Source organism: Sorex fumeus, unplaced genomic scaffold (assembly GCF_029834395.1).
Source record: "Sorex fumeus unplaced genomic scaffold, SorFum_2.1 ptg000020l, whole genome shotgun sequence".
In the NCBI taxonomy this organism is placed as follows: Eukaryota; Metazoa; Chordata; class Mammalia; order Eulipotyphla; family Soricidae; genus Sorex; species Sorex fumeus.
This window is the reverse complement of record NW_026606077.1, coordinates 4,263,520-4,288,736: the sequence shown is the minus strand read 5'-3', so window position 1 is coordinate 4,288,736 and position 25,217 is coordinate 4,263,520. Positions and strand designations below refer to the sequence as shown.

The 25,217-nt window shown below is 47.4% G+C and overlaps 1 protein-coding gene across 1 annotated transcript in view; it reads left to right on the top strand.

The window, feature by feature from the left end:
- The first annotated feature begins 6,369 nt into the window (after window positions 1-6,369).
- Window positions 6,370-25,217, top strand: part of DNA2 (DNA replication helicase/nuclease 2) — a 39,644-nt gene continuing 20,796 nt past the window's right edge. Inside the window, exons 1-8 of the mRNA XM_056113371.1 lie at window positions 6,370-6,443; window positions 9,180-9,362; window positions 12,228-12,411; window positions 16,524-16,669; window positions 18,848-18,979; window positions 20,181-20,400; window positions 22,412-22,529; window positions 24,304-24,469. Of these exons, the coding sequence (XP_055969346.1) occupies window positions 6,370-6,443; window positions 9,180-9,362; window positions 12,228-12,411; window positions 16,524-16,669; window positions 18,848-18,979; window positions 20,181-20,400; window positions 22,412-22,529; window positions 24,304-24,469 (1,223 nt within the window). The remainder of the gene's footprint in view (window positions 6,444-9,179; window positions 9,363-12,227; window positions 12,412-16,523; window positions 16,670-18,847; window positions 18,980-20,180; window positions 20,401-22,411; window positions 22,530-24,303; window positions 24,470-25,217) is intronic.

The following is a 25,217-nucleotide window of genomic DNA, read 5'->3' as shown; positions in this document are numbered from 1 at the left end:
GCCTCCAGAGGAGCTAGAGGCCAGTGAGTGGGCACAGGCGAGGCCCCCCACCCCCACTGGAGCCATCTCCACTATTCACTCCTCCCACCCTACTGCTTGCCTTGGCCCTGAGTTTATATGCCTGGTGTTTTATGGGTTTCCAGGTCAACAGTAAGAGTCAATAGAAACTGTAGGTGTTAGTTGAAACAACTGTTAAAGCAAATAGCAGTAGTTGTGTAACTCAGAACGAAAAGCACAAGCCAAAGACTGAAACACCCAGACAGTAGGGCAACGCTCCGTAGAGATAAAGAACTGGAGAAAGATTGTTCTCATAGACACGATGTATGTCCCAGTAGGATGAGGTGTGCTGACCGCCATCATTTCTACACCTCTGTCATGCCCAGATAAGGGCAGGGATGTTTGGGTGGGATGTATGCAAAATTCTATAAAGGAACAGCTGGAGCTCTCCAAGTCTGTTTGGCTTGAGAGTTTATTAAAGATTTTTTAAGCGTTTATTAAACTCTTTCCCTTTGAACTCTGTCTTGTTCTCTTTGTGTCTGGTGAACGTGGTGGCCTAACACCGGGGCGCCCCAGTCATGACAGTAATAAGCCCAAACAACGGGGCCCTGAGGACTACCCTGAATAACACCAGAGTCGAAAGTATGACTTATTCTGCCTAGTTTGCCCATTCTCCCATTGAGACGGTCCTAGCTCCCCACTTCCCCTGCGCCTTTTCCACACCCCACTACATGTAGCTCTGTCCTCCCGTTGTTCATCGATTTGCTCGAGTGGGTACCAGTAATGTCTCCACTGTGAGACTTGTTACTGTTTTTGGAACATTGAATATGCCACGGGGAGCTTGCCAGGCTTTGCCGTGCGGGCGAGATATTCTCGGTAGCTTGCTGGGATCTCCGAGAGGGGCAGAGGAATCAAACCCGGGTTGGCTTCGGGCAAGACAAACGCCCTACCTGCTGTGCTATCGCTCCTGCTCTTGCCACACACCATGGAAGGGAAAAGATTGAATTGCTGAAGCATGTGGAGAGGGGGTCAGGACTTGATGCTAATTCAACAGACTAAATGGTGATTCCATTGTGTGTCTGAGCGCTGAAGAAACTCAATTTTCTTTATTTGGAATCTGTTAAGTTAGAGGAGGTCACATTAGCTTTGTTACTATGGTAAAAATCGGTGGCTGGTCAATTTGGTAATGATGCCTATATCAGCTTAGAAGTCAGTTGATTTAAAAAAAAGTGGTCATCACTGGGGTTTCTTAACCCCTATAATACTCTCTCTTCAGTTCTAGAAAAATTAAGAAATACTGAAAGCAAACAGTAGTAGCTGTTTGATTGAACTTGAAAGGATCAGTGGGGAGAGTCACTAAGTTAATACAAAGATTAGAGATAAAGTTCTACAAGATTATGAAAGTACCAAAGTATTCTTAGATGAAAAGCATTATTTCTGTTTAACACCGCTGAGCACTTCTGGGTGTAGTCCCCAAACAAAACAAGACCAAGAGAACAAAAAGGTCGTGAACTGGGTCAAAAATAGTAGGGAATGGCAAGGCCCTAAGTTCTTTGACACCAAATACACCTTTTCTTTTGCACCTCCGCCCCCAGCACAACTGGGTCTCACTAGGCTCCAGGTAACAGCCTCAGTGCCCCAGAGTCCTGCCGAAAACAAAGGCCTGTGACTTCTCAGAAGCTTCCAGAAGGAAAGTGGGACCTACTTTACCCAGTCTGGTGATGAACAAGACAACTGGGGTGACCCGTCACTATGAAGGGTCTCAAAAGACTCAGGAAAGGGGACCCTGGGCTTCCGGGACACTGACCAACACTTGGCAATCCTTGCGACGTGGGGTCAGACCCCTGGAGGTCTCAGGACAGGTATGTTCTTCAGTGAGAGCAACAGGGCATTGTCCGTTTCTAGTTATTTGTCCTGGGGCGTGGGGCACACCTCCTGCCACACTTGGGAGGTCCTTCCTGGGGCTTGGGGGGAGCAGGCAGAGCAGGGCATGGCTGGCGCCATTCTCATCCCAGCTGGGCACCCTACTGCAGTCAGAGTTCAGCATCACCTAGTTTCAGCTGGACAAAATCACGATGAAATCGCTGTGAGCCAGTTTGGCTTTTCAAGTAGCTTCATAGAAAACCCTCTCAGGATGTAGGAAGCATGTTTGACCTGTGGGATCCACCCAGCCCAATCCTGAACGAGGTTCCTTTGTTTTTACTTTATTGATTCTAATAATGGATAAATGACCCAGCAAGATTTTACATATTCCTCTTAGTATGTCTTTCTGTGTTTACACTGGGATTTTAAAAATAGGCCATCATAGCATGTATATTTTTTTGTGGAAAATGAAATAAAAGACTTTAAATATTAAAAAAAAGAACAATGACATTCTCGCAAACATTATTTTCAGGCAAGCAGCAGGCAGCCCAGCCTGGGGGTGGGGGGAGGGAAGGGGGCAAGGCACCTGGGTTCTTGGGGCTAAGGGCAGGGCCAAGGCCAGGGGCCATGGCCCTGCCTCCCCCCCCCTTCCGCCTTCCAAGGCCAAAGAAAAGGGAGCCAAAATTAAAGAAAGACATTTCCAAAAGCCCCACAAAAGGCCCACAGCACCTGGTATTCCCATCCAAGTACTAACCAGGCCCGACCCTGTTTAGCTTCCGACATCAGGTGTATGCAGGGTGGTATGGCCATAGACGGACTCATGTCTCTCTGCTGCCCTCAAGAAGCCCAGCGGGGCGCATCTGCATCTGCCCGCTGCCCACTGGCCTCGCTGGCCCTGACCCCTGCCGTCCTGCACCACCTGCCCCGGCTGCACGGTCCGCCTGCCATGAGACCCGCCCTGAAAAGGCCACCCGGGTGCAGCGCCCACACACGCGGCCCTCTGTGTGCCCCGGCACCGGCCGCCAGCCTCCAAGTGTGTGCGTCTGAGACAGAGAGCTGGACACCCGCACACAGACAGACACACTGACGCACACACGCAGACCGGCCAGCCGGCAGACTGCCTCCTCCCCACCCCCAAATGAGGAAAACATTGCTGGTTGGATTGGTATTGGAACAAGGTATGCCTGAAATTCAACTGTGAATAACGATGTAGGCCCCAGTGCCTTAATGAAAAGAATGAGCAAAAATCTGAGGATATATTTTATTATATATATATATATATATATTATTCCATGCCAGGGATTGTTCCTGTGGCCTCATATATGGGAGTCTCGGTGCTCTACAACTGAGCCACAACTGATTCACTGGACTCTGAAGTCACATTTATTTTATTAATTTTGGTTTTGGCGCCACACCCAGCAATCCTTAGGGCTTACTCCTGGCTCTGTAGTCAGGAATTACTCCTGGTGGTGCTCAGGGGACCTTATGGGATGTGGGGGATCGAACCTAGGTTGGCTGTGTGCATGGCAAGTGCCCTACCCATGTTACCATCTCTCTAGCCCCTGAAGTTATTTTAAAATGCAGGTGTGCAAATGATGGGGTCACTATGCATGTGAAAGAGCTCTCAGGGTCATTAGTGACGACATGCAGATGAAGGCCAAACAGACTAACAGCCCCAGATGCCAAAGATGTGCAGAAATTGAATTCTTACGTTGTAAGTGGAAGTACAGCAGGTAAGGTGCTTTCCTTGCATACAGCTAATCTGGATTCAATACCTTGCCTTTCTTAGGGTTCCTTGAGCCCTGCCAGGAGCGATCCCTGAGGGCAGAGCCAGGCATAAGCACTGCCAGGTGTGGTCACAAAACAAAACAATTTCAAAGTCCGTTTCTGGAAAACATAAACCATCAATGCCCTAAATATTTCGTTCTAAGATTGTGGAGGTAAAGCATTCCTGGTAGTTTGGGGGCCCAGACTCGCTCCTAGTTGTGCTCAGATGTCTCCGAATAGCCACCGGAGGTGCTTGGCATGTCACGGAGAGCCAGAGATCAAACCCAGGTTCTTAGACTTGAAAGGCATCTGTTTTACTGCATCCGTAGCCCCAGCCCCTAATGTTTACTCCAAAGAATAAAAGCACGTATCTACAAAAAGACTCGTTTGAGCTGATTTGGCTTGAGTCCTTCCTATGACCAATGGTGACGTGCCGGGAAAGGCTCCATGCAGCTTCGCTACTGCACCAGCTGTTCGCTACGTGTGCCCCCAAACAAGGTCATTAAGATGTTCAGGCTGCAAAGACGGTCTAGCTTGCCTTGCATGGGCCGATCTGGGTTCAACCCCTGGTGCCACATATGGTTCCTTCATCACTGTCAGGAGTGACCTCTGAGGACACTGGTGTGGTCCAGAAGCCAAAATGAAAAAATAGTTCAAGGGCTGGAAAGAGAGCACAATGGTTCAAGCACTTGCCTTACTTGCTGCTGACTAGGGTTCGATCCTGGCACCTCCCATGGTGCCTAAACACTCTCAGGAGTGACCCCTAAGCAGTCATATTTAAATTCTGATTATGTGGGGTGTGGTCCACATCAGAGACCCTCCATCCCTTGAGGAGTGGTGGTAAAGTTTTTCAAAGGAAAGAGTCTGAAGCTCGTGGGGTTATTTCCCAAGGGAGTGTCTTTGCGCCCTATGTGCTCTGCCAGCTGTGTGTGGAATGAAATTACTGAATGTGCTGTGCCTTTCAAAGCAAAATACTCAGGAATACTCAATACTACCCATGAAGGACCAAACACTGCAACCCGTTTTGAACCTGTGGATGCTACTCCGTAACGACTGACAAAACTAACTATCCTCTGGCAAAAAGTAAAAATTACACAAATATATTGGTAGCAGCTTTATTCAAGATAGCAAAAATAAAAATGTTAAATGACTCAGCGGTGACTGGGCAATAAACACACACACACACACACACACACACACACACACACACACACACACCCCCTCTCTGGGGGCTGGAAAGAAAAGGCAGTGCTTGCTTTGCCCACAGCTGACACAAGTTCTATACCTCTATATCTGGTCCTGGAGCCCACCAGGAGTGATCCCTAAGCACAGAACCATGAGTACCCACGTCTGACCCCTCCCTCCCCCAAATGAACAAACATATTTCATGGAACATAATGCATAAAACACAAGAGGATACTGATGAAAAAAGCGGAATAGAAACAAAAAATAGGACCAATCGACAGGAAAGAATGCAAGAGAGGTCTAGAGCGATGGTACAGCGGGTAAGGCGTTTGCCTTGCATGCAGCCAATCTTGGACATCCCATACAGTTCCCTGAGTACCACCAGGAGTGGTAACAATGCAGAGACAGGAGTAACCTCAGAGAATCGCCGGGGGGGTGACCAGAAAGAAAGAAAGAAAGAAAGAAAGAAAGAAAGAAAGAAAGAAAGAAAGAAAGAGAGAGAAAGAGAGAAAGGAAGACCAACAATGCCCTTGAGAATGGTAGATCTGAGCATGCAATTGATAGGATGAACGCTTGGCCTACAGTTGAAAGCGGGAAGAAGTGACGAAGCAGACCTGGATGTTATTGGTAGCTTCCTGGATTCAGCGGGAGCTTGATGAAGGCGTTCTTCTCCGTCAGTTTCTATTTTCTCGGTTTTCTGGTAAAAGAGTTTTCTAAAGAATACAAAATCACAAAGCCTAAGCAGGACACTCGGGTCTGGGCAATTGCAATAATTATGTTCAAACTAGGAACGGGTGCTGGACTAAAAAGGGGAGGTTTTGGGGTTGGAGCGAGAGCACAGCGGGTAGGGCGGTTAGCCTTGCATGCAGCCGACCCGGGTTCGATTCCCAGCATCCCATGTGGTCCCCCGAGGACCGCCAGGAGTAATTCCTGAGTGCAGAGCCAGGAGTGACCTCTGAGCATCACTAAGTGTGACCCAAAAGAGCAAAAAAAATCACGATCACGATCACGACCACCCTGTTGTTCGTCGATTGCCTCGAGCAGGTGCCAGTAACGTCTTCTTCGTCCTAGCCCTGAGATTTTTTTTTTTAAAGTGCCATATTCAAGGCTTTTTCAGGGTTAGGAGAATGAGACCCATCATTGTTACTGGTATTTGGCATATTGGGTATACCACGGGGAGTTTGCCAGACTCTGCCGTGTGGGCATGTTACATTTGGTAGCAAAAAAAATAAATAAATAAAAATAAATAAATAAATAAAGGGGGAGGTCTTAGCGTTGGGCAAGTCGGAGAGCGTTTTTCCAGGAGGTGATGAAGCCCTGGATGAGGCCTGTGCCCAGGTGCTACCAGCGCGCAGGGGCGGGGTCTCGGGCGTGGGGGCGTGGCCTCCGGGCGGCGGCGGCGGCGGCGGCGGCGGCGGAAGGGCGCATGCGCGCGGCGGCTCGTAGGCGTGGCCGGGCCGCTTCTCCTCCCCCCCCCGCCCCCCTGCCCCGTTTCCCGCGCCGCGGGAGTGGGACTGTGCCGCGGTTTCCCCGGGCGACCCCCGCGTCCCCGCCGGGATGGAGCAGCTGGACGACGTGGAGTGGCTGGTGGAGAGAAGCTTCGGGGAGGAAGCGGCGCGGCCCGAGGCGCTGTGAGCGGGAGCGCGGCGGGGTGGAGCGTCGGGGGAGGACGCGGGAGATTTGAAAGGGAGGGGCTGGACGCCAGGCCGCGGGCCCGCTGGACGCGACCCCGGAGCTGGGCCTCGGGGGCCCTCTGCGGCCGGCGTCCGCGCAGCAGGGCCCTCCTGCCCTGCTTTCGCCTCTTTCCCGCCGAACCCAGGGGGCCAAGGTGGGCTAAGCGTCCTTGCGAAAGGAAACGCCACGTGCCCAGCGCTTTTCTCGCTCTGCAGTCGGAGGAACTGGTGGTTTTCCTCGTGGTCTTGCACTCGCAGGGTGTTCTCAGGGGTGCCTCCTGGCCTTGCATTCGGGGGTCTCTCCTGGCTACGCCCAGGGCCCTCCCCGAGTGGGCCTGGGGACCCAAGGAGGTTTCCCATGTGCAGGGCACGAGCCTTGCACATGCAACTCCCTGCTGGCTCTCTGGTTGTTTGGAAGATTTTTATTAAAGGAGGAGCTGAAAGTGGCCCGGGAATATTGGCATTGGGGTGGGGATCTTTTATTTCTCTCTCTCTCTCTCTCTCTCTTCTTTTCGGGCCATACCCAGCATGCTCAGGGCTTGCTCCTTGCTCTGTACTCAAGAATTATCCCAGGGAAAATGGGCACTGGTGGAGGGATGGGTATTTGATCGTGGTATGACCGAGATCCAAGCACAAAAATTTGTAAATCTACAACTGTACCTCATGGTGTTTCACTAATAAAAAAGAAAAAAAAAAAGAAAAAAAAAAAGAATTATCCCTGGCAGTCTTGGGTGACCAGGTAGGACGCCGGGGATGGAGCCCCAATCGGCTGTGTGCAAGGCAGCTGCCACGTACAGTCCTGCTGTTCGTGGCTCCATCCCCTTTATTTCCTTTTTAAATCATCAAGTAGGAAATGCTTCTTTCTTTCTTTTTTGCTTTTTACTTCACACCCGGTGATGCACAGGGGGTTACGCCTGGCACTGCACTCAGAAGTTGCTCCTGGCGGTGCTCGGGGACCCTATGGGATGTTGGGACCCTATGGGATGTTGGGAATCGAACCTGGGTCCGCCGCGTGCAAGGCAAACGCCCCATCTGCTGTGCTATCGCCCCAGCCCCAGAAATACTTATTTTCTTGAGTACAATTGAACATCCACTCACTAGATGAACAGTAAGGAACTTTGAGGAATTTTTCCACCCCTCAGTTCTGAATCAAACTCTGCCTTATACATGTTAGGCTTGTAGATTACTACTGAGCCACATCCCCAGCTCTGGATAACTTGATTTAATTTAATTAATTTATTTCGGGGGATCACTTCCGGCGGTGTTCAGGGCTTACTCCTAGCTCTGCACTCAGAAATCACTCCTGGAGGTGCTCAGAAAACCACACTTGATGCCAGGGATTGAACCTGGGTTGACTGTGTGCCAGGCAAACACCCTACCTTGTACTACCAATAATCCCTTGCACACTGTTCTATCACTCAGGTCCCTGGGTAACTTTATTTTCTGAGTGTTTATTAAAGTTGGAGTTTTTTTGGTTTGTTTCTTTGTTTTCAGACCGCACTCAGTAGTGCTCAGGGGTTGTGCCTGGTGGTGCTCGTGGAGATGACCATATTTGATGCCCAGGTCTCACAGGGTCAGCCAGACACACTTTACCCTTCTGCCATCTCTTTGGCCCCCTGGGTGACTTTAGAGAGAATTTTAATAGTGATAAAACTGGGTGTCAAGTGACAGGATCTGAAAGCAAGAGGCTAGAAAAATGAAGGCTGTAGAGACAAGAAGGAAGAGGAACAGTTGAAAGTATAATATAAATATAAATAAGCTTTGCTTTTACGAGGATCTTGTGTAGGCGGCCAGCATTTTCCAGAGTGTGACTTCTGTGGAACACTATATCCATGGAGTTTTAGCAGGGAGTTTGGGTGATATTTCTTGAACAGTTAAAAGTTATTGCAGGACTTTTCCGGGTCAGTATTACCCTCATATGTAAAGAAATATTTGATGAAATTATTTTCAGTGGTAATGACACTGATGCAAATTATTGATGGATCCTTGCATTTTATTTTAGGGACTTAGTGAAATCCTTTTGTGAAATGCACCCCCACTGACCTTGGGAAATTCACGTGAAGCTCCCTAGGTCAGGTGAGTGAGTTGTCATAGAACGAAATAGAACGAAGGGTTGGATGATGAAGATGGTTTAGGGGTCGAATGTGAGCGATTCGGTTTTTAGCAACCATGATTTGAAACTTGTTGATTGTCACTGATAAAGACTTGCTAGAAACAGGAAATAAGTGGCACATCGTAAGAGAAGGGTTGTTTTCTGGAGAGGTTAATGTATTTGGCATAATTTCAGGTAGCTGGAATCCGTGGGAAGAAGAGTGTGAAATTGGCCTAGCTCCTTGTGAATATGAAAATTTCTGAGTTACTTTATGAAAGACCGAGAGAGACAGGAATTACGCTTGCTTTTTCTGTAAAGCAGAGGCTACTTAGTTGATCCCCAGTAATGTCTCATGGAAGGATTTCCTGCATTAAATAATCGGTATGTCGGGAGGCTAGAGAGAGAATACAGGGCACGAGGTGTTTGCTTTGCATGCAGCGGACCCCCATCAGGCCCCTTACAGTGCAGAGGGTCCCCTGAGCATCTAGTGATTGATCCTTAGGTCGTTTTTTCTCTTTTCACCTGGATAAAGGAGATAGGGTGATTTCTTACTTTATGCTTGTACTAATTCGGTTTTTTTTTTTTTTTGGTGTATGCTTTAGATTTCAGAAGAATGTGGAAGCTTCTTTTTCTAAAACAGTGCTGAGCCAAGGGATGGATAATCGATTTCTAGTCTTAGCCGTCAATCCTGTGCAGAATGAAGACGGGGAACTTGAAAAGCACCTGACAATCACAGCTTCTCAGTCACTACAGAATAAAGAATTGTGCATCCTGAGGAACAGCTGGTAAGAGTTTTGTGATATTTGAACACTGATCTGGCTGATTTTTAGGCTGTGCTATACTAAGGGCTTCTCCCTGACTCTGCTCTGGGGTCACCCCTGGCAGATAGGCATTTGCCTTATCGATTCAATCGATTTTCTATCTTCAGGTATCTTCTGTTTCAATAATGCAGCTTAAAGTCTATTTGTTCTTTGAACTGAACAGTAAGATAAATTCTTGCTCCACTAAATTTTGCTTTATTTACTTATTTATTTTGAACTTTTATTAGCGAAACACCAGGAGATACAGTTGCAGACTTACAAATTTTTGTGCTTGGGTTGAATTTTGCTTTGTACCTTAAGACTTATGGAAGCTGTTTATCACATTGTAAATCTTTAGAATCAGAGAATTATTGTTAAAACACAATTGTTAGGGGCCTGAGTGATGGTACAGCAGGTAGGGCGCTTGACCTGCACTCTGCTACTCAGGTCTGAGCCTCAGCATCTCATATGGTCCTGCTTGGAATGATCCCTGAGCATTGCTAGGTGTGACCCCCAAAATAAACAGAAAGCCCCACAGTCATAAATTGGAGGGGCCGGAGCGATATTACAGTGGGCAGGATATTTGCCTTGCAAGTGGCCTACCTGAGTTCAATCTCCGGCATCGCACTTCTTTTTTTTTTTTTTTTTTGCTAAGTTAAAATATCTTATTTTTATTTTTTTTTACAGTTGTAGATTTACAATTTTTTGTGCTTTGGTTTCAATTATACAATGATCAGATACCCATCCCTCCACCAGTGCCCATTTTCCACCACCATGGATAATATCCCTCCCACCCCCATCCCTCCATCCCCCCTGTCTCTGTGGCAGGGAAATCCCCTGTGTTCTCTCTCTCCTTTTGGGTGTTGTGGTCTGCAAAAGAGGCTTTGAGTGGCAAACATGTTCAGTCCATAGTCTACTTTCGACATGCATCTCCCCTCCTGGGAGGATCCTCCAAACATCCTTTATTTGGTGCTCCCTTCTCTATCTGAACTGCCCTTTCCTCTAGGATACCCGGCTGGCCTCTAAGTTATGGAGTAATCCTCCTGGGGCTGATCTCAGCTATTCTTGGGTATTAATCTCATACTTTGTTACTTTATATCCCCCAGATGAATGCAATCTTTCTATGTCTATCCCTCTCTTTCTGACTCATTTCGCTTAGCATGATACTTTCCATGTTGTACCACTTGTATGTAAATTTCATGACTTCATCTTTTCTAAGAGCTACATAGTACTCCATTGTGTAGATGTACCAAAGTTTCTTTAACCAGTCATCTGTTCTTGGGCATTCAGGTTTCTTCCAGTATCTGGCTATTGTAAAGAGTGCTGCAATGAACAAACAAGTGCAGATGTCACTTCGACTATACATTTTTGCCTCTCTGGGATATATTCCCAGGAGTGGTATTGCTGGGTCAAATGGGAGCTCAATTTCTAATTTTTTGAGAATCGTCCATACTGTTTTCCAGAAGGGCTGAACCAGTGGACATTCCCACCAACAGTGAAGGAGTGTCCCTTTCTCGCCACATCCACGCCAGCATCGGTTGCTTTTGTTCTTTTGAATGTGGGCCAGTCTCTGAGGTGTGAGATGGTATCTCATTGTGGTTTTGATCTGCATCTCCCTGATGATTAATGATGTAGAGCATTTTCTCATGTGCTTTTTTGCCATTCGGATTTCTTCTTTGAGAAAGTTTCTGTTCATTTCATTGCCCCATTTTTGGATGGGGTTGGATGTTTTCTTCTTGTGGAGTTTAACCAGTATTTTGTATATCCTGGATATCAACCCCTTGTCAGAGGTATATTTGGTGAATATCCTTTCCCATTCTGTAGACTGTCTTTGTATTTTGGTCACTGTTTCTTTGGAGGTGCAGAAGCTTCTTAGTTTAAGATAGTCCCATTTATCTATCTCTGTTTTCACTTGCTCGGCCAGTGGCGTGGCATCTTTGAAGATACCATTAGCTTCAATGTCATGGAGGGTTTTGCCAACTTTATCTTCAATGTACCTTATGGTTTCTGGTCTGATGTTGAGGTCTTTAGTCCATTTTGATCTTACTTTTGTACATGGTGTTAGGCAGAGTTCTGAGCCTATTTTTTGCATGTAGCCGTCCAGTGCGGCATCGCACTTCTTCAGAGTGACGATGGTCTCCCAAGCACAGCTAGAAGTAATGCTTTTTTTTTTTTTTTTTTTTTTGCTTTTTGAGTCACACCCAGCGATGCACAGGAGTAACTCCTGGCTTTGCACTCAGGAATTACTCTTGGTTGTGCTCGGGGGACCATATGGGATGCTGGGAATCGAAACTGGGTTGACCGAGTGCAAGGCAAATGCCCTACCCGCTGTGCTACCGCTCCAGCCCCCCAGGAATAATTCCTGAGTGCACAGCTAGGAGTGACTCCTGAGGATTGCTGAGTGTGACCCAAAAGAAAATAAAATCATTACTTGGAGCAAAAACTTTTTCTTTTGGAATTTCAGGAAAATCCATGGGTTTTGTTTGACGGTAGAAAGACTGCAGTCTGGTGTTTAATTGTATATAGACCCCTGAAAATTGGAAATCTGTTTTTTTTTTTTCTAGTGAAGCAAAAAAAAATTTTTCTTGTTTTTGTTTTTGGGTCAAACCTGGTGATGCTCAGGGGTTACTCCTGTCTCTGCACTCAGGAATCACCCCTGGCGGTGCTCAGGGGACCATATGGGATGCTGGGAATCGAACCTGGGTTGACTGTGTGCCAGGCAAACGCCCTACCTGCTGTGTTATTGCTCCAGCCCCAAAACTTTTTATTTCTCAAGATAATTTTTTGAAGCCTTTTTTATGTACAGGATGCCAACTATGTATTTATGCTTTAATTATGCTTTATTTTCAGGTGCTCTGTACCAGTTGCTCCTGGGGACATCATCCATTTGGAGGGAGACTGCACATCTGATACTTGGATAATAGATGAAGATTCGGGATATTTAATTCTGTATCCAGATATGTTTATTTCTGGTACAAGCGTTGCCAGTAGTATCCGATGTATGAGACGAGCTGTCTTGAGTGAAATTTTCAGGGTGAATAATATTAATAGCTGATGTTTCTATCGGGGCTTAGAATTTGCGGAGCACTTTTATACTTCCTTTCCAGCAGTGCTGGGTACCACCAGAGCTTTATGGTGATGCTTGGTTTGGCGATGTGTTCCAGTCCTTGAACTGTCTTCCGAGTATCCCCACATTTTTATTTTCATTTTTTGGGGGGGGCACACCTGTCATTGCTCTGGGCTTACTCCTGACTCTGTGCTCAGGCATCACTCATAGCGGTGCTTGGGGGACCCTTTGGGGTGCCAGGGATTGAACTAGCATCAGCTGCGTGCAAGGCAAGCACCCTGCCTGCTGTACTGTTGCTCCAATCCTCCTTAGTCTCTTTTACATTTTTTTTTTTTTTTTTTGCTTCTTGGGTCACACCCAGTGATGCTCAGGGGTTACTCCTGGCTCTGCACTCAGGAGTTATTTCTGGTGGTGCTCAGGGGACCATATGGGATGCTGGGAATCGAACCCGGGTCGGTCGCGTGCAAGGCAAACGCCCTACCCGCTGTGCTATCACTCCAGCCCCCTCTTTTACACTTTACTTTCATTGACTTCTCCCCCAGAATCCTGTGCCTTTGCCTAGGAGGATAGTCAGACTCAGAGAAGGTAATTACTGAATCACACTGGTGTAGTAAGTGCTAGAACTCAGGACCAGATGCCTCAATTCTTTGCATTTTGTTTAGCCCTTTAGAATAATTCCAGGGCTGGAGAGATAGCACAGCAGGTAGGGCGTTTGCCTTGCATGTGGCCGATCCGGGTTCGATTCCCAGCATCCCACAGGGTCCCTTGAGCACCGCCAGGAGGAATTCCTGAGTGCAGAGCCAGGAGTAACCCCTGAGCATCGCCAGGTGTGACCGCCCCCCCCCCCCCCAAAAAAAGAATAATTCCAGTGAGAAGATGCAGTAAGGGGGCTGATGTGGTAGTGCGGCAGGTAGGTGCTTCCCTTGCACAGGCCCCACTCAGGTTCAGTCCCTGGCATCCCAGACCGTCAGCTGAGCACCACCTGGAGTCATCCCTGAGCGCTGCCAGGTGTGCCTCCCCCGAAATGAAACAAAACAGAAACAAAAGCCAAAAAACCAAGAGGATGAAATAAGAACCAGAGAGAGATGTCAGGGGACTGAGTGCGTGCAGGAGCCTGGACTTGATCCTGGCACTGCGGCTCCCTGAGACCCCAAGTGCAGAGCTGGGAATAAGAGCATTGTTGAATGTGCCCAACACCCCTCCCCCCAAAACGATTACGTTTAAAAAAATTTAATACATTTATGCATTCTAGACTCCGCTTCATATGATTTCCGTAAAAGATAATTTTGGTCTCTAAGACTGTGGTGCCAGAGCACTATTACAGAGAGCAGGGTATTTGCTTTGCGTGTGGCCAACCGGGGTTCGATCCCCAGCGCCCTATATGGTCCCCTGAGTGCAGAGCTAGAAGTGAGCCCTGAGCATAGCTGGCGATGGCCCAAAACTAAAATAAAAAGGCAGGGAAAATTTCAAGTATGCGTAAGGAATTACCAGCCTTCCATGCCTCCATTTTTCCGTACTCCAACCTTTCGGGAAGTGGTGCTGGGAATTGAAACCAGGACCCCTTCAGCCAGGTAAGAGATGGGTCGCTGAGCAAATCCCTAGGCCCCAGGTACGATTTTGCAGGTCAAAGAAGGGTAAAGATTTTCGTAAATAAATATCCTTGGGTGGGAGGAAAGAAAAAAAAAAAGAAAATATAACTTTCTCATAATCAATAGTAATTTCTTAAATGATTCTAATGTTCGATGTGTTTTAACAAAAATGAAATGTGTGAGTTGGAGAAATAGTCCAGTAAGCAGGGCGCGTAACTTGCATGTGACCAACATGGCTTTGATTTCTGGTATCCTATAAGGTCCCTCAAGCAGTACCAGGAGAGCTTTCTGAGTACCACTGGGGGTGTGACCCCCCAAACAAAACAGTTCAATAAAAAATTTATTTGTACATAAAAATATACACACATATATATTATATATATCTGTGATTTGGGCACCGTGAGGGGGATGCCCACCTGGCAGTGCTCAGGGCTTACTCCTGGCTCTACTTGGATCATCAGCCGTGTGCAGGACAGGTACCATGCTGTGGAATTATCTCTGTCTCCTCTTTATTTACTTATTTATTTATTTATTTATTTAGTTTGCTTTTTGGGTCGTACCTGGCGGTGCACAGGTACATATGGGATGCTGGGAATTGAACCCGGGTCGGCCATGTGCAAGGCAAACGCCCTACCCGCTGTGCTCTCTCTCCAGCCCCTTTATTTTTTTATTTTAAATTTTTTTTTTTTTGTTTTTTTGGCCACACCCAGTAATGCTCACGGATTAGTCTTGACTCTTTTTTTTTTTAATTTATTTTTGCTTTTTTGGGGTCATACCAGCAATGCACAGGGGTTCCTCCTGGCTCTGCACTCAGGAATTATTCCTGGCGGTACTCGGGGGACCGTATGGGATGCTGGGAATCGAACCTGGGTCGGCCGTGTGCAAGGCAAATGCACTACTCGCTCTGCTGTTGCTCCAATCCCAGTCCTGGCTCTTTTCATTTTTTTTTGTTTTTGTTTTTTGTTCTTCTTTCTTGTTGGCTCTTTTCTTAAACAGAATTTTTACTACCCAAGATTTACAGAACTTGTCAATGATAGGATTTCATCCACACACTTTTTTTTTTTTTGGTGAAGCAAGAAAGTTTTTATTGGAATTTATTTAGGTTGAGGCGAATGGAGAGAGAGGGAGAAGTATGTGTTCGAGAGAGAACACGGCCTTTTTCAGAGTGAAAACGAAAGAGACAGGCGAGTGAAATAGGTGCTGGAGGGAGAACATAGACTTGAGGGCGCCTTCCCTGCAGGGTGCTAACCCCACAGCCCACCTCGAGTGTCTGTTTCTCCACCATTGGCTCTGGATCCAGGCCCCGCCCCCTGCCCCCGGAACCCTCCTTTGTCTCCCTGGCATGGTGAGCTCAGTTCTGCAGGCCACTTCACAGGTTCTGCTGCTTTGGGTTACTTATTATTCCCCTTCTGCTCTTCTTGGTGTCTCACACATGAGAGATCTTCTGTCCTTCTCCTGACTGACTTCACTCTGCTCAATTCTCTCCACTTCCATCCACATTGCAGCAAGTTACATGATTTCACCTTTTTTTCAGTTTAGTAATATTCCATTGTGTATGTATTCCAAAGTTTCTTTTTTTTTCTTTTTCTTTTTTTTTTTGGTTTAAGGGTCGATATGCCAGACACAGTAACAACAAAGTCTTCAATGGAGACGTTACTGGGCCCGCTCGAGCAAATCGACGATCAACGGGAGGGCCTTTACCTTTACCTTTACCTTTACCTTTACCTTTACCTTTACCTTTGGTTTAAGGGTCATACCCAGTGGTACTCAGGATTTACTCCTGACTCTGCATTCATCATTCATGAATCATTCCTGGTGATGCTTGGGGGCCCATATGGGATGCCAGGGATCAAACCTAGGTTGACCTCATGCAAGGCAAATGCCTTATCTGTTGTACCATCGCTCTGGTCCCCATATATATTTTACAGTTTCTTCTTTTTTTTTCTTTATTTATTTTTCCTCCAGTTTCTTTACTAGTCATCTGCTCTTGGACATTTGGGTTGTTTCCAGATTTTGGTTATTGTAAATAGTGCTGCAGTGAACACAGGAGTTCAAGTATCTTTTCAGAATAGAGTTTTTGATCCCTTAGGGTTGATCGCCAGGAGTGGAATTGCTAGTCACATGGAAGCTTGATTCTTAGGTTTTTATTTGTGTTTGAGGCTCAATTCTCAGTTTTTTTTTTAAGGTGTCTGTATTTTCCAAAATGGTTGAAGATTTTCCACTAGAAGTGGATAAGCGTTCCTTTTTCCCCACATCCATGTCAACACCGGTTGTTCATGTCCAGCCTGTTCTTAAATTAGATAATTTTGAGAAGAAGAAAGAAAAATCACATGTAATTCTACCCACTGAGATAAAAATTGTGATCTGTTTTGGTCTTGCTCCATAATACCACAGTGCGTTTTGGCTCTGGTGGTTTGGTAGGAAGTATGCATATGATCATGTAGGTCATTATGCTGTGAAATGAAATGTTTGTATGATTTGTTTGTGTAGAGCTCCGATCTCGTCACACGCCAAATGCTGGTTGGTACTGTTCTCCATGAAGTTTTCCAAAAAGCCATACGTGATACCTTTGCGCTAGAAAAGCTACGACAACTTGCATCTCAAACTCTTCAAGAAATAAGACATCTGAAGGAAATGTATGTACCGTAGCTATGAGAGGAACTATGGCTCTCATTCAATCATATACGTTTTTTTGTCTATTTAATTGATTTTTGTTTTTTTCTTCCACTGAGCCACGTCCCCAGACCTTAATGCTATCTTTTAGCATCGGTACATATGTTAAACCACCATGGAACGGGTAAGATGGGACTGGAGAGATAGCATGGAGGATAGGCATTTGCCTGGCTTGTAGCCAACCTGGGTTTGATCCCTGGCACACCATATGGTTCCCTGAGCTTGGCCAGCAGAGATTCCTGAACAAAGACTCAGGAGTAACCCCTGAGCTTTGGTGTGTGTGGCCCCAAAACAAACGCATGAAAAATTCTTGAAGCTTGTACGTTGGCCTTTGTGCATTTCACTTAATGAACTGTTGGTTATTCCCTTTACATTTGTGGGGTTGGGTAGGTTGACCTCATGCTTGTGCTGGAGTTAAGAACATACAGTGTTGGGGCCAGAGTGATAGCACGGCGGGTAGGGTGTTAGTCTCGTACGTGGCCGACTCAGGTTTGATCCCCGGCATCCAATATAGTCCCCTGAGCACTGCCAGGAGTAATTCCTGAGCACAGAGCCAGGAGTAAACCCCTGAGCATCCCCTGCGTGACCCAAAAAGCCAAAAAAAGAAAAGAAAGTGTTTGGAGCTGGAGCGATAGTCCAGCGGGTAGGGCGTTTGCCTTGCACACAGCCGACCCAGTTTGATTCCCAGCATCCTGTATGGTCCTCCAAGCACTGCCAGGAATAATTCCTGAGTGCAAAGCCAGGAGTAACTCCTGAGCATCGCCAACTATGACCCAAAAGGCCAAAAAAAAGAAAAAGAAAAAGAAAAAAAAAATACTGTGTTCGTATTTCCCAAGAGTATTTTCTCTTTTGTGATAGTATAGCTAACCACTTTCAAGAAATTTAATAGTGTTTGGATACTTTTTCCTCATCTGTCCACATCTTAGTTTCATCTGGTAATGTCCCTTATAGCACGTTTTCCCCTCTAGGACAGATGCCCTTTTGTGGATGCTGAAAATGTTGCTAATTTGGAGTGTTGGCTGGAGGGGGCTAGTGGGGTGAGCGTGGACTTTGCATCAGGAGGCCTGGGTTTGGCCCTTGGCACCGCGGAGTTCTCAAGCACAGACTTAGTAGTAGCCCCTCAGCACTGCTGGGAGTGGGCCCAGAGGCAAATCAAAGGGATACAATGAACTTGGGGCCAGGTTGATAGTACAGTGAGTGGGTAGGGCCCTTGCCTTGTACACCGCTGCCTCAGGTTCAATCCTCTGCACTCCATATGGCCCCCCAACCCCACCAAGACTGATCCCTGAGCGCAGAGCCAGAAGTAAGTCCTCAGTACTGCTGAGTGTCAGCCACAAAAAACAACAAAAGCCAAACAAACCACCCCCACTCCCCCACAGAAATGTCAGGGCCAGTGAGATAGTCTAGCACGCCGCCAGGAGTAATCCCTGATCTCCAATGGGTGCAAGCCAAAAAATATATTTATTTATTTATTTAGTTTGGTTTTGGGCCACACCAGTCACAACCTGATTTGGAGCTGTTTCAGCTTCTCTTTTTACTGCAAGTCCCTGTTGTTCTTAGTAAAAGCGGAGCTGGCAGAGGATGGCTGCTCATTTTGTTTGCCCTGTTGAACGGTCTCTCTTGTCACTTTCTGTGTGTTTGGGAAAAGAAAGTGGTGCTTGGGCCTTACTGCTGGCACTGCCCACCCTGCTTGGGGGACCTATGGGGCACTGGGATCAGTTCTGGGTTGGCTGTGTGCAAGGCCAGCGCCCTCTGGGCAGCGTGATCACGCCGGCCCCTGAACTGGCTGTTTTGTAGGAGTACGAGGTTTCTGTTCTCCTCCATCTTAAGGCTGGATATTTTTCCCACTGTTTGTATATTTTCTTATCCAGTATTGAATAGATAAGAATTTGCGTTGAGGGGCCAGAGAGCTAATATAGGGGGTAAGGCCTTGCATGTGGCGGACCCGGGTTCGATCCCCAGTACCCCATATGGTCCCCTGAGCACTGCCAGGAGTGATTCCTGAGTACAGAGCCAGGATAATCCTTGAGAATGTTCAGGTGTGGCCCCCAAATGAAACCAAAACGAAAAGAACTTGGGTTGATCGGTTCATGTTTTCTAGCTGATTTACAGTATCGTATTTATTGCTCTTATTTTGACAGGTATCGCTTAAATCTGAATCAAGATGAAATAAAACAAGACATAGAGGAATACCTTCCGTCGTTTTCTAAATGGGCTGACGACTTCATGCACAAAGAGAGTGCAGCTGACTTTCCTCAGATGAAGCTCTCTCTGTAATGAGCCCATTTGTTATTTGTCTTACGTGGTGTTTGTATGTTTGGATCAGGGTTCTATTTCATATGTTGAAGGAACTGTTCTGTTTTTAAAAAACTTTTTAAAATTGCCTTAACAATGGCAATCTTATCATCTCATTCCTGCTTTGGACAAACTGGCAGGCTAGCGAATGTCACCTGCCCACACGGCAGAGTCTGGCAAACTTCCCGTGGCGTACCCAATATGCCAAATACCAGTAACAATGATGGGTCTCATTCTCCTAACCCTGAAAGAGCCTTGAATATGGCACTTTTTTAAAAAAAAAATCTCAGGGCCAGGACGAAGAGACGTTACTGGGGCCTGCTGGAGGCAATCGACGAATAACAGGATGGTTGTGATTGTGATTTTAAAATTGCCATTTAGGTAATTGTGTGAAGGTGTGGGCTAGACTGATAGTACAGTGGACAGAGCACTGGCCTTGCACCCTGCTACTCTGGAGTCAATCCCTGGCATCTCATATGGTCCCCTGAGCTCACCAGGTGTTTCTCACAAACAACAAGAACAAAAAGTATTAATTTAGCTGGAGCAGTCTAAGGAGCAAAACTCTTCCTGTGATCGAGGCCAAAGGAACTAGAGACCTCAGGGGCCGGAGTGATAGTACAGTGGGTGAGGCACTTGCCTTGCATGTGGCTCCCTTGGGTTTGATTCCTGATACCCAAAATGATCCCCTGAGCCTACAAGAGGTTATCTTTGCGTGCACAGCCAGTGGCAAGTGCTGACAGTAGACGAGTGTGGGCGGACTTTCCCCACTCCACCCCAGCCCCCGAAGGAAATAAAGACCTTAGGGAGGAACAAATTGAACAAGTCATAGGATCAATATTAAGGAAATTGACATTTTATGAGTAAGAGCCTGTATGTAGTTAATTCTCAGTCTAGAGCACGTATGAGAATCACTTGGAGGGTTATTAAGTATATGTCAGGTCTCACTTGTAGAGTAGATCTGGAGTTAAAAATGTAAGTTTGCAAGTGATGCAGATACTTCTGATCTATGTGGTGCTCAGGGTTTACTCCTGAATGCACTCAGGGATCATGCTTGGTCAAGCTCGGGAGACCATGGGGGGTTGGGGGGGCTGCCAGGGATTGGACCCAAGATCAGCCGTATACTTGTGGTAGCAGATAAGAAATTAGCTAAATATTCTAATTATTATTTTTTTTTTTTAGGCCAAGTGATGGGAATAACAGTAGCCCAGTATGCAATATTGAAGTAGTAAACTCATTGGATATTGAAGAAAGCATTTGGTCTCCTAGGTTTGGATTGAAGGGCAAAATAGATGTTACAGTTGGTGTGAAAATACATCGAGGAGGTAAAATGAAATATAAGATAATGCCCCTGGAACTGAAAACTGGTAAAGAATCAAACTCTATTGAGCATCGTAGTCAGGTATTAGTCTTAATAAGAAAATTGTCTATGTCTAACATTCAGACATTATACTGCTTAATACTTATGTCTATACACATATAACATCTGTGTATGTATGTGTGTGTGTGTGTGTGTGTGTGTGTGTGTGTGTGTGGGATGCTTTGTTTTTGGCGACAGCCAGCAGTGTTCAGGGACTGCTTGTGGTGCTTTGCTGGCTGTCACTCTCAGTGATGATTGAGGGACAATGTGGGTATCTTCCCCAACTCCCCAGTGGATTGAATCTGTCCTCCTACATGCAAAGCATGTATACCATCTCTGGGGTCAAACTGCAAGGCAAGTAACTATCTACTGTGCTGTCTCTAGCTCCAGCTCTAAGAATTTTTAAGAATAAGAATGTTTTAAAAATTAGGTTAATGTGTATACAGCATTATTAGTTTCAGGTACCTAGCACAATGGCTTAGCATTTGTACCTATTTCAAAATGGTCCCATTAGTAAGTGTAAGTATTAATTTGGTACCCCGTGGGAAGCTGCTCCCTACCAAGTTCATCTCCCTGGCCCCTGGGATGAAAACTTGGGGCAGCTTTCAAAGGTGCACTAGCAGTGTCTGGAATGGTACAGGGGTGGCCAATTCTGGTTCAGTTCCCAGCCCCACGTTTCTCCATCATTGGCTGGAGAGATCCCCAGCAGAGTCAGGTGTGGCCCTGAAATGTCACCTGGGTTGGGATCCCTCCGTCAGCTTCCAGAAACCCTGTAACTTGAGAGGTAGAGAGTGACAGTAGCATTGTAAAACGTCAACCCAGTTCCCCTTTTATCATACCGAGGGCGTTTTAGTTCAGACTTGTGTTTCCTACTGGTACGTATAGCAGAGGGAGCCTGCGTGCTCAAGGAGGAAAACTCGTGAACCTCAGGCACTGTGGAGGACGCCCTTCCCACAGCCTCAGGGCTCTACCTTCCCACTGATGAGTTTCATTTCGGGGGGGTCGGGGTCGGATCCCACCTGAAAGTGCTCAGGGGCTTTTCGTTCTGTGCTTTGGAGTTGCTGCTTCTGGGGGTGGTAATGTGATGGGGGGCAGCCCACTCCCCCCCGCCCCCCGCCAGCTGGTCCCTAGTTCTGTGGATTTCGTGAGCACAAATTAATTAAGGCAGGCGTTTATTGTCAGTGGAACAGAAAGGGACTGGAACCATAGTGCCACGGGGAAGGCGTTTGCCTTGCACAAGCCTGATCCCTGGCATCTCAGATGGTCCCCCAAGCCTGCCAGGAATGATTCCTGAGCACTGGCGCGTGTGGCCCGAAAGCCAATACGTTAGTTAAATAAAATGGAGAGGAGGGAAATGAAGGAAGAAAGCCCCTGGCTGGGATTAAATAAAGGTTTGGGGGTCCCTGTGGAACACCACAGCTGTTGTTTCTCTTCTTCTTGTGACTTCACGCTCTCCCCGCTCCATTTCCTCTTCTTTCTCCTCTTCCTCTCCCAGCTGGGCGGCAAGCACCTGGAATTGGAGGTCCAGGTTGCATTTGACCTTGTCCGTGAGTTTGACTGTGGACTGTCCTGGCAGCCGAGGGTGTGGTTTGGATTTGTTAGTCTTCCCGGAGTGCGGCTTGCTCAGAGGGCGCCTCCCATGACGGATGCTTGCCAACCCTGGGTTTCCCCCGAGGCAGAGACCTTCCAGGGTGTCACGATGTCCCAGTGATATGTCCTGCTTTCCCTAAGTTTGTCGTCACTCTGCCAGACGTTTGGTCGAAGCACCCAGGGCCAGCCTCGCTGCTCCCTGTTCTCCCACTCTCTCCCACCGCACACATCCGTGTGCTCTCTCCCTCACAGTGATGCCAAGGGATCAAACCCAGGGCCTGGGGTGTAGGAGGCATGAGCTTAGCTCTTAGACAATCCAAACCACACCCAAGGCTGCCAGGACAGTCTACAGTCACCGTGACACCCTGGAAGGTCTCTGCCTTTTGGTGTGTGGGTGGCCCGGCATCCCGGTGATTATGCGGAGTTCCTGGATTCTTTGACCAGGTTTGCCATGTTTCCACAGCTTGTTCTGTACACGCTGCTAAGCCAAGAGCGAAGAGCTGACCCCGAGGCTGGCCTGCTCCTTTACCTCAAGACTGGCCAGCTGTACCCTGTGCCCGCCAATCATCTGGACAAGCGAGGTGGGGGTGTTAGCTTTCTGTTTCACCGACTTGGTTTGTTGGGGGGGTCTTCAACTTTTGGAGATAAATATTGAAACTGGATGGTTCTGACAGTTGCTGACTGAACTTGATAGGCCCAGTTGACCACAGACTGTAGTTTTGGTTGTGATGTTTCTTTTTTGGTTGTGTGTGGGGGCTGCTCCCACACAAGATTCAGGAGGGCTTGTGGCCACTCATGGCTTCCAGCCTGGCCCTGGAGACAGACAACTCCCTGCTGGGGCTCAGTGATGCTGTGCTGCTTGGACCCAGGGACTCTGAAACCTCGAGAGCCACACTGGGTAGCTGGGGGTAGGTTAAACTGGAGGTCTAGTCCTGATCTATCTTCCTGGCCTCTAGTTTCACATCTATATCTAGATCTAGATCTAGATATAGATCTAGATATACACACATATACATACATATATATTTTTTTAAGACAAATTTTATTTGGAGGTTTTGTAAGGGCAGGAGGTAGGGAAAGTGAGAGAGAGAGAGAGAAACACACTTGAGAGAGAACACGGGATTCTCCAAAGGCAGAGGGAACTCCTACACATGTCCAGCATTAGATATGAACATATGAAAGCACATATCTCAGGAGGGGAGTTGCGGGCGACGCATGTGCTTGACTACGTGGGCACAAACAGCACATGGACCTGGGCAGCATATGTACCTAGTTTGATATATTTTTTAAAAGTAAATTTGTTTTTGTTTTTTTCTGGGGGGGTGGGGGCACACCTGGCAGATCTCAGGAATTGCTACTATTGCTGTGCTTGGGACCTGGTTTTGTTTGGGATCGGGCCCAGGCCTTCTGCATGCAGAGCACACACTCTCCCTGCTGAACTATCTCTGATACTACTTATATTTGGGTTGGGGGGTTGCGTGGGAATTCGGTCCTCACACGAGGTACTCAGGGTTTCCGGCTCTGTCCTCAGGATCCTAGCGGTGTTCAAGGGCCATTGTATAAATGAGGGGTGCATGGTGTGAGATAAGAGCGAACTAGTAGAATGAGGAAACCACAGGAAGGAAGCAAGGTTGGGAGGATGCTGCCGCTGGGGAAAGATTGAGAAACACTGGTCTAGAGCAGGGGATTACAGCTTCACAGCGTTTATTAGATAGGACTCATCTCAGGACAGTGTTTTGGAGAGATAGTAGAGCAGGCAGGGTGCTTGGCAGTGCACGCACCGCATATGGTCGCCTGAGCACCGCCAGGAGGACTTCCTGAGTGCTGAGACAGGAGTAACCTTTGAGCATCACCCAGTGTGGCCCAGAAATCAAAAAGGGGGGAGGGGTTACTGGTGGTGATTTTTATTTAAATTCGTTTTGTTTTGGGGTCACACCTAGCGGTGCTTAGGACTTACTCCTGGCTCTGTGCACAAGGATCACTCCTGCTGGTGCTCGGGGGATCATGTGGGGTCCCAGGGATCGAGTTTTATATGAATAATGCACTGTCCTGTAGCACTGTCCTCTTGTTGTTCATCGATTGGCTCGAGCAGGCCCAGTAACGTCTCCATTGTGAGACTTGTTGTGACTGTGACTACGTCCCGGTAGCTTGCCAGGCTTTGCCAAGTGGGCGAGGTACTCTCGGTAGCTCGCCTGACTCTCCGAGAGGGGCGGAGGAATCGAACCCGGGTTGGCTGCGCCCTACGCTGTGCTATCGCTCCAGGGCTGGAGCGATATACGTAATGGGGGAAAAAATACAGGCTTTACTTCAGTCTTTCAAAAAAGTAAAACCTCTTTTTTGGTTTTGTTTCCGTAGAATTATTAAAGCTCAGAAACCAGATGGCATTCTCTCTGTTTCACCGCCTTAGCAAATCGGCTGCTGGGACGGAGAAGACAAAGCTTGCTGCGTTGCCACAGATCATTGAGGAGCAGCAGACCTGCAAATACTGTTCGCAAGCGGGCAGCTGTGCTCTGTACAGCAGGTACGCCGTCTTCCCAAAGCGAGGATTCAGGTGGAGAACGCGCTCAGTGCAGTATGGGTCGACCCTGCTGCTACCTGGTCCGGCCCTGATGATCTTGTCATGTTTGTTTTGTCTTGATGTGCTTTGTTTCGGAGCCCCACCGAGTGACCCCTCTTCGGGGTTCCCTCTCTGCAGCGTTGCAGATCTGCCCTCTGGCTTCCCGCGGGCAGCATGTGCTCACTACCCGTTTGAGCGCGCTGCCTGGATCCTGGTGCGTTTCCCGTTTTGAAATCATGTCTCATTTTCTATGCTGCCTTATATTTGTTTCTAGATTAAAACTTTTTTTTTTTCTTCACTTTTTGGGTCACACCTGGAGATGCACAGGGGTTACTCCTGGCTCTGCACTCAGGAGTTACTCCTGGTGGTGCTCAGGGGACCATATGGGATGCTGGGAATCAAACTCGGGTTGGCCGCGTGCAAGGCAAACGCCCTACCTGCTGTGCTATCGCTCCAGCCCCTAGATTAAAACTTTAAATTTAATTGGAAGCAAAATTTTTTTTTTTTTTTGCTTTTTGGATCACACCCGGCAATGCTCAGGGGTTACTCCTGGCTCTGCACTCAGGAGTTACTCCTCACGGTGCTCAGGGGACCCTATGGGATGCTGGAAATCGAACCTGGTCGGCCGCATGAAAGGCAAACACCCTACCCACTATGCCAGCCCCGTAAGCAAAATTTTTTTGATCCTTCACATGATTTTCCATCTTCTTAT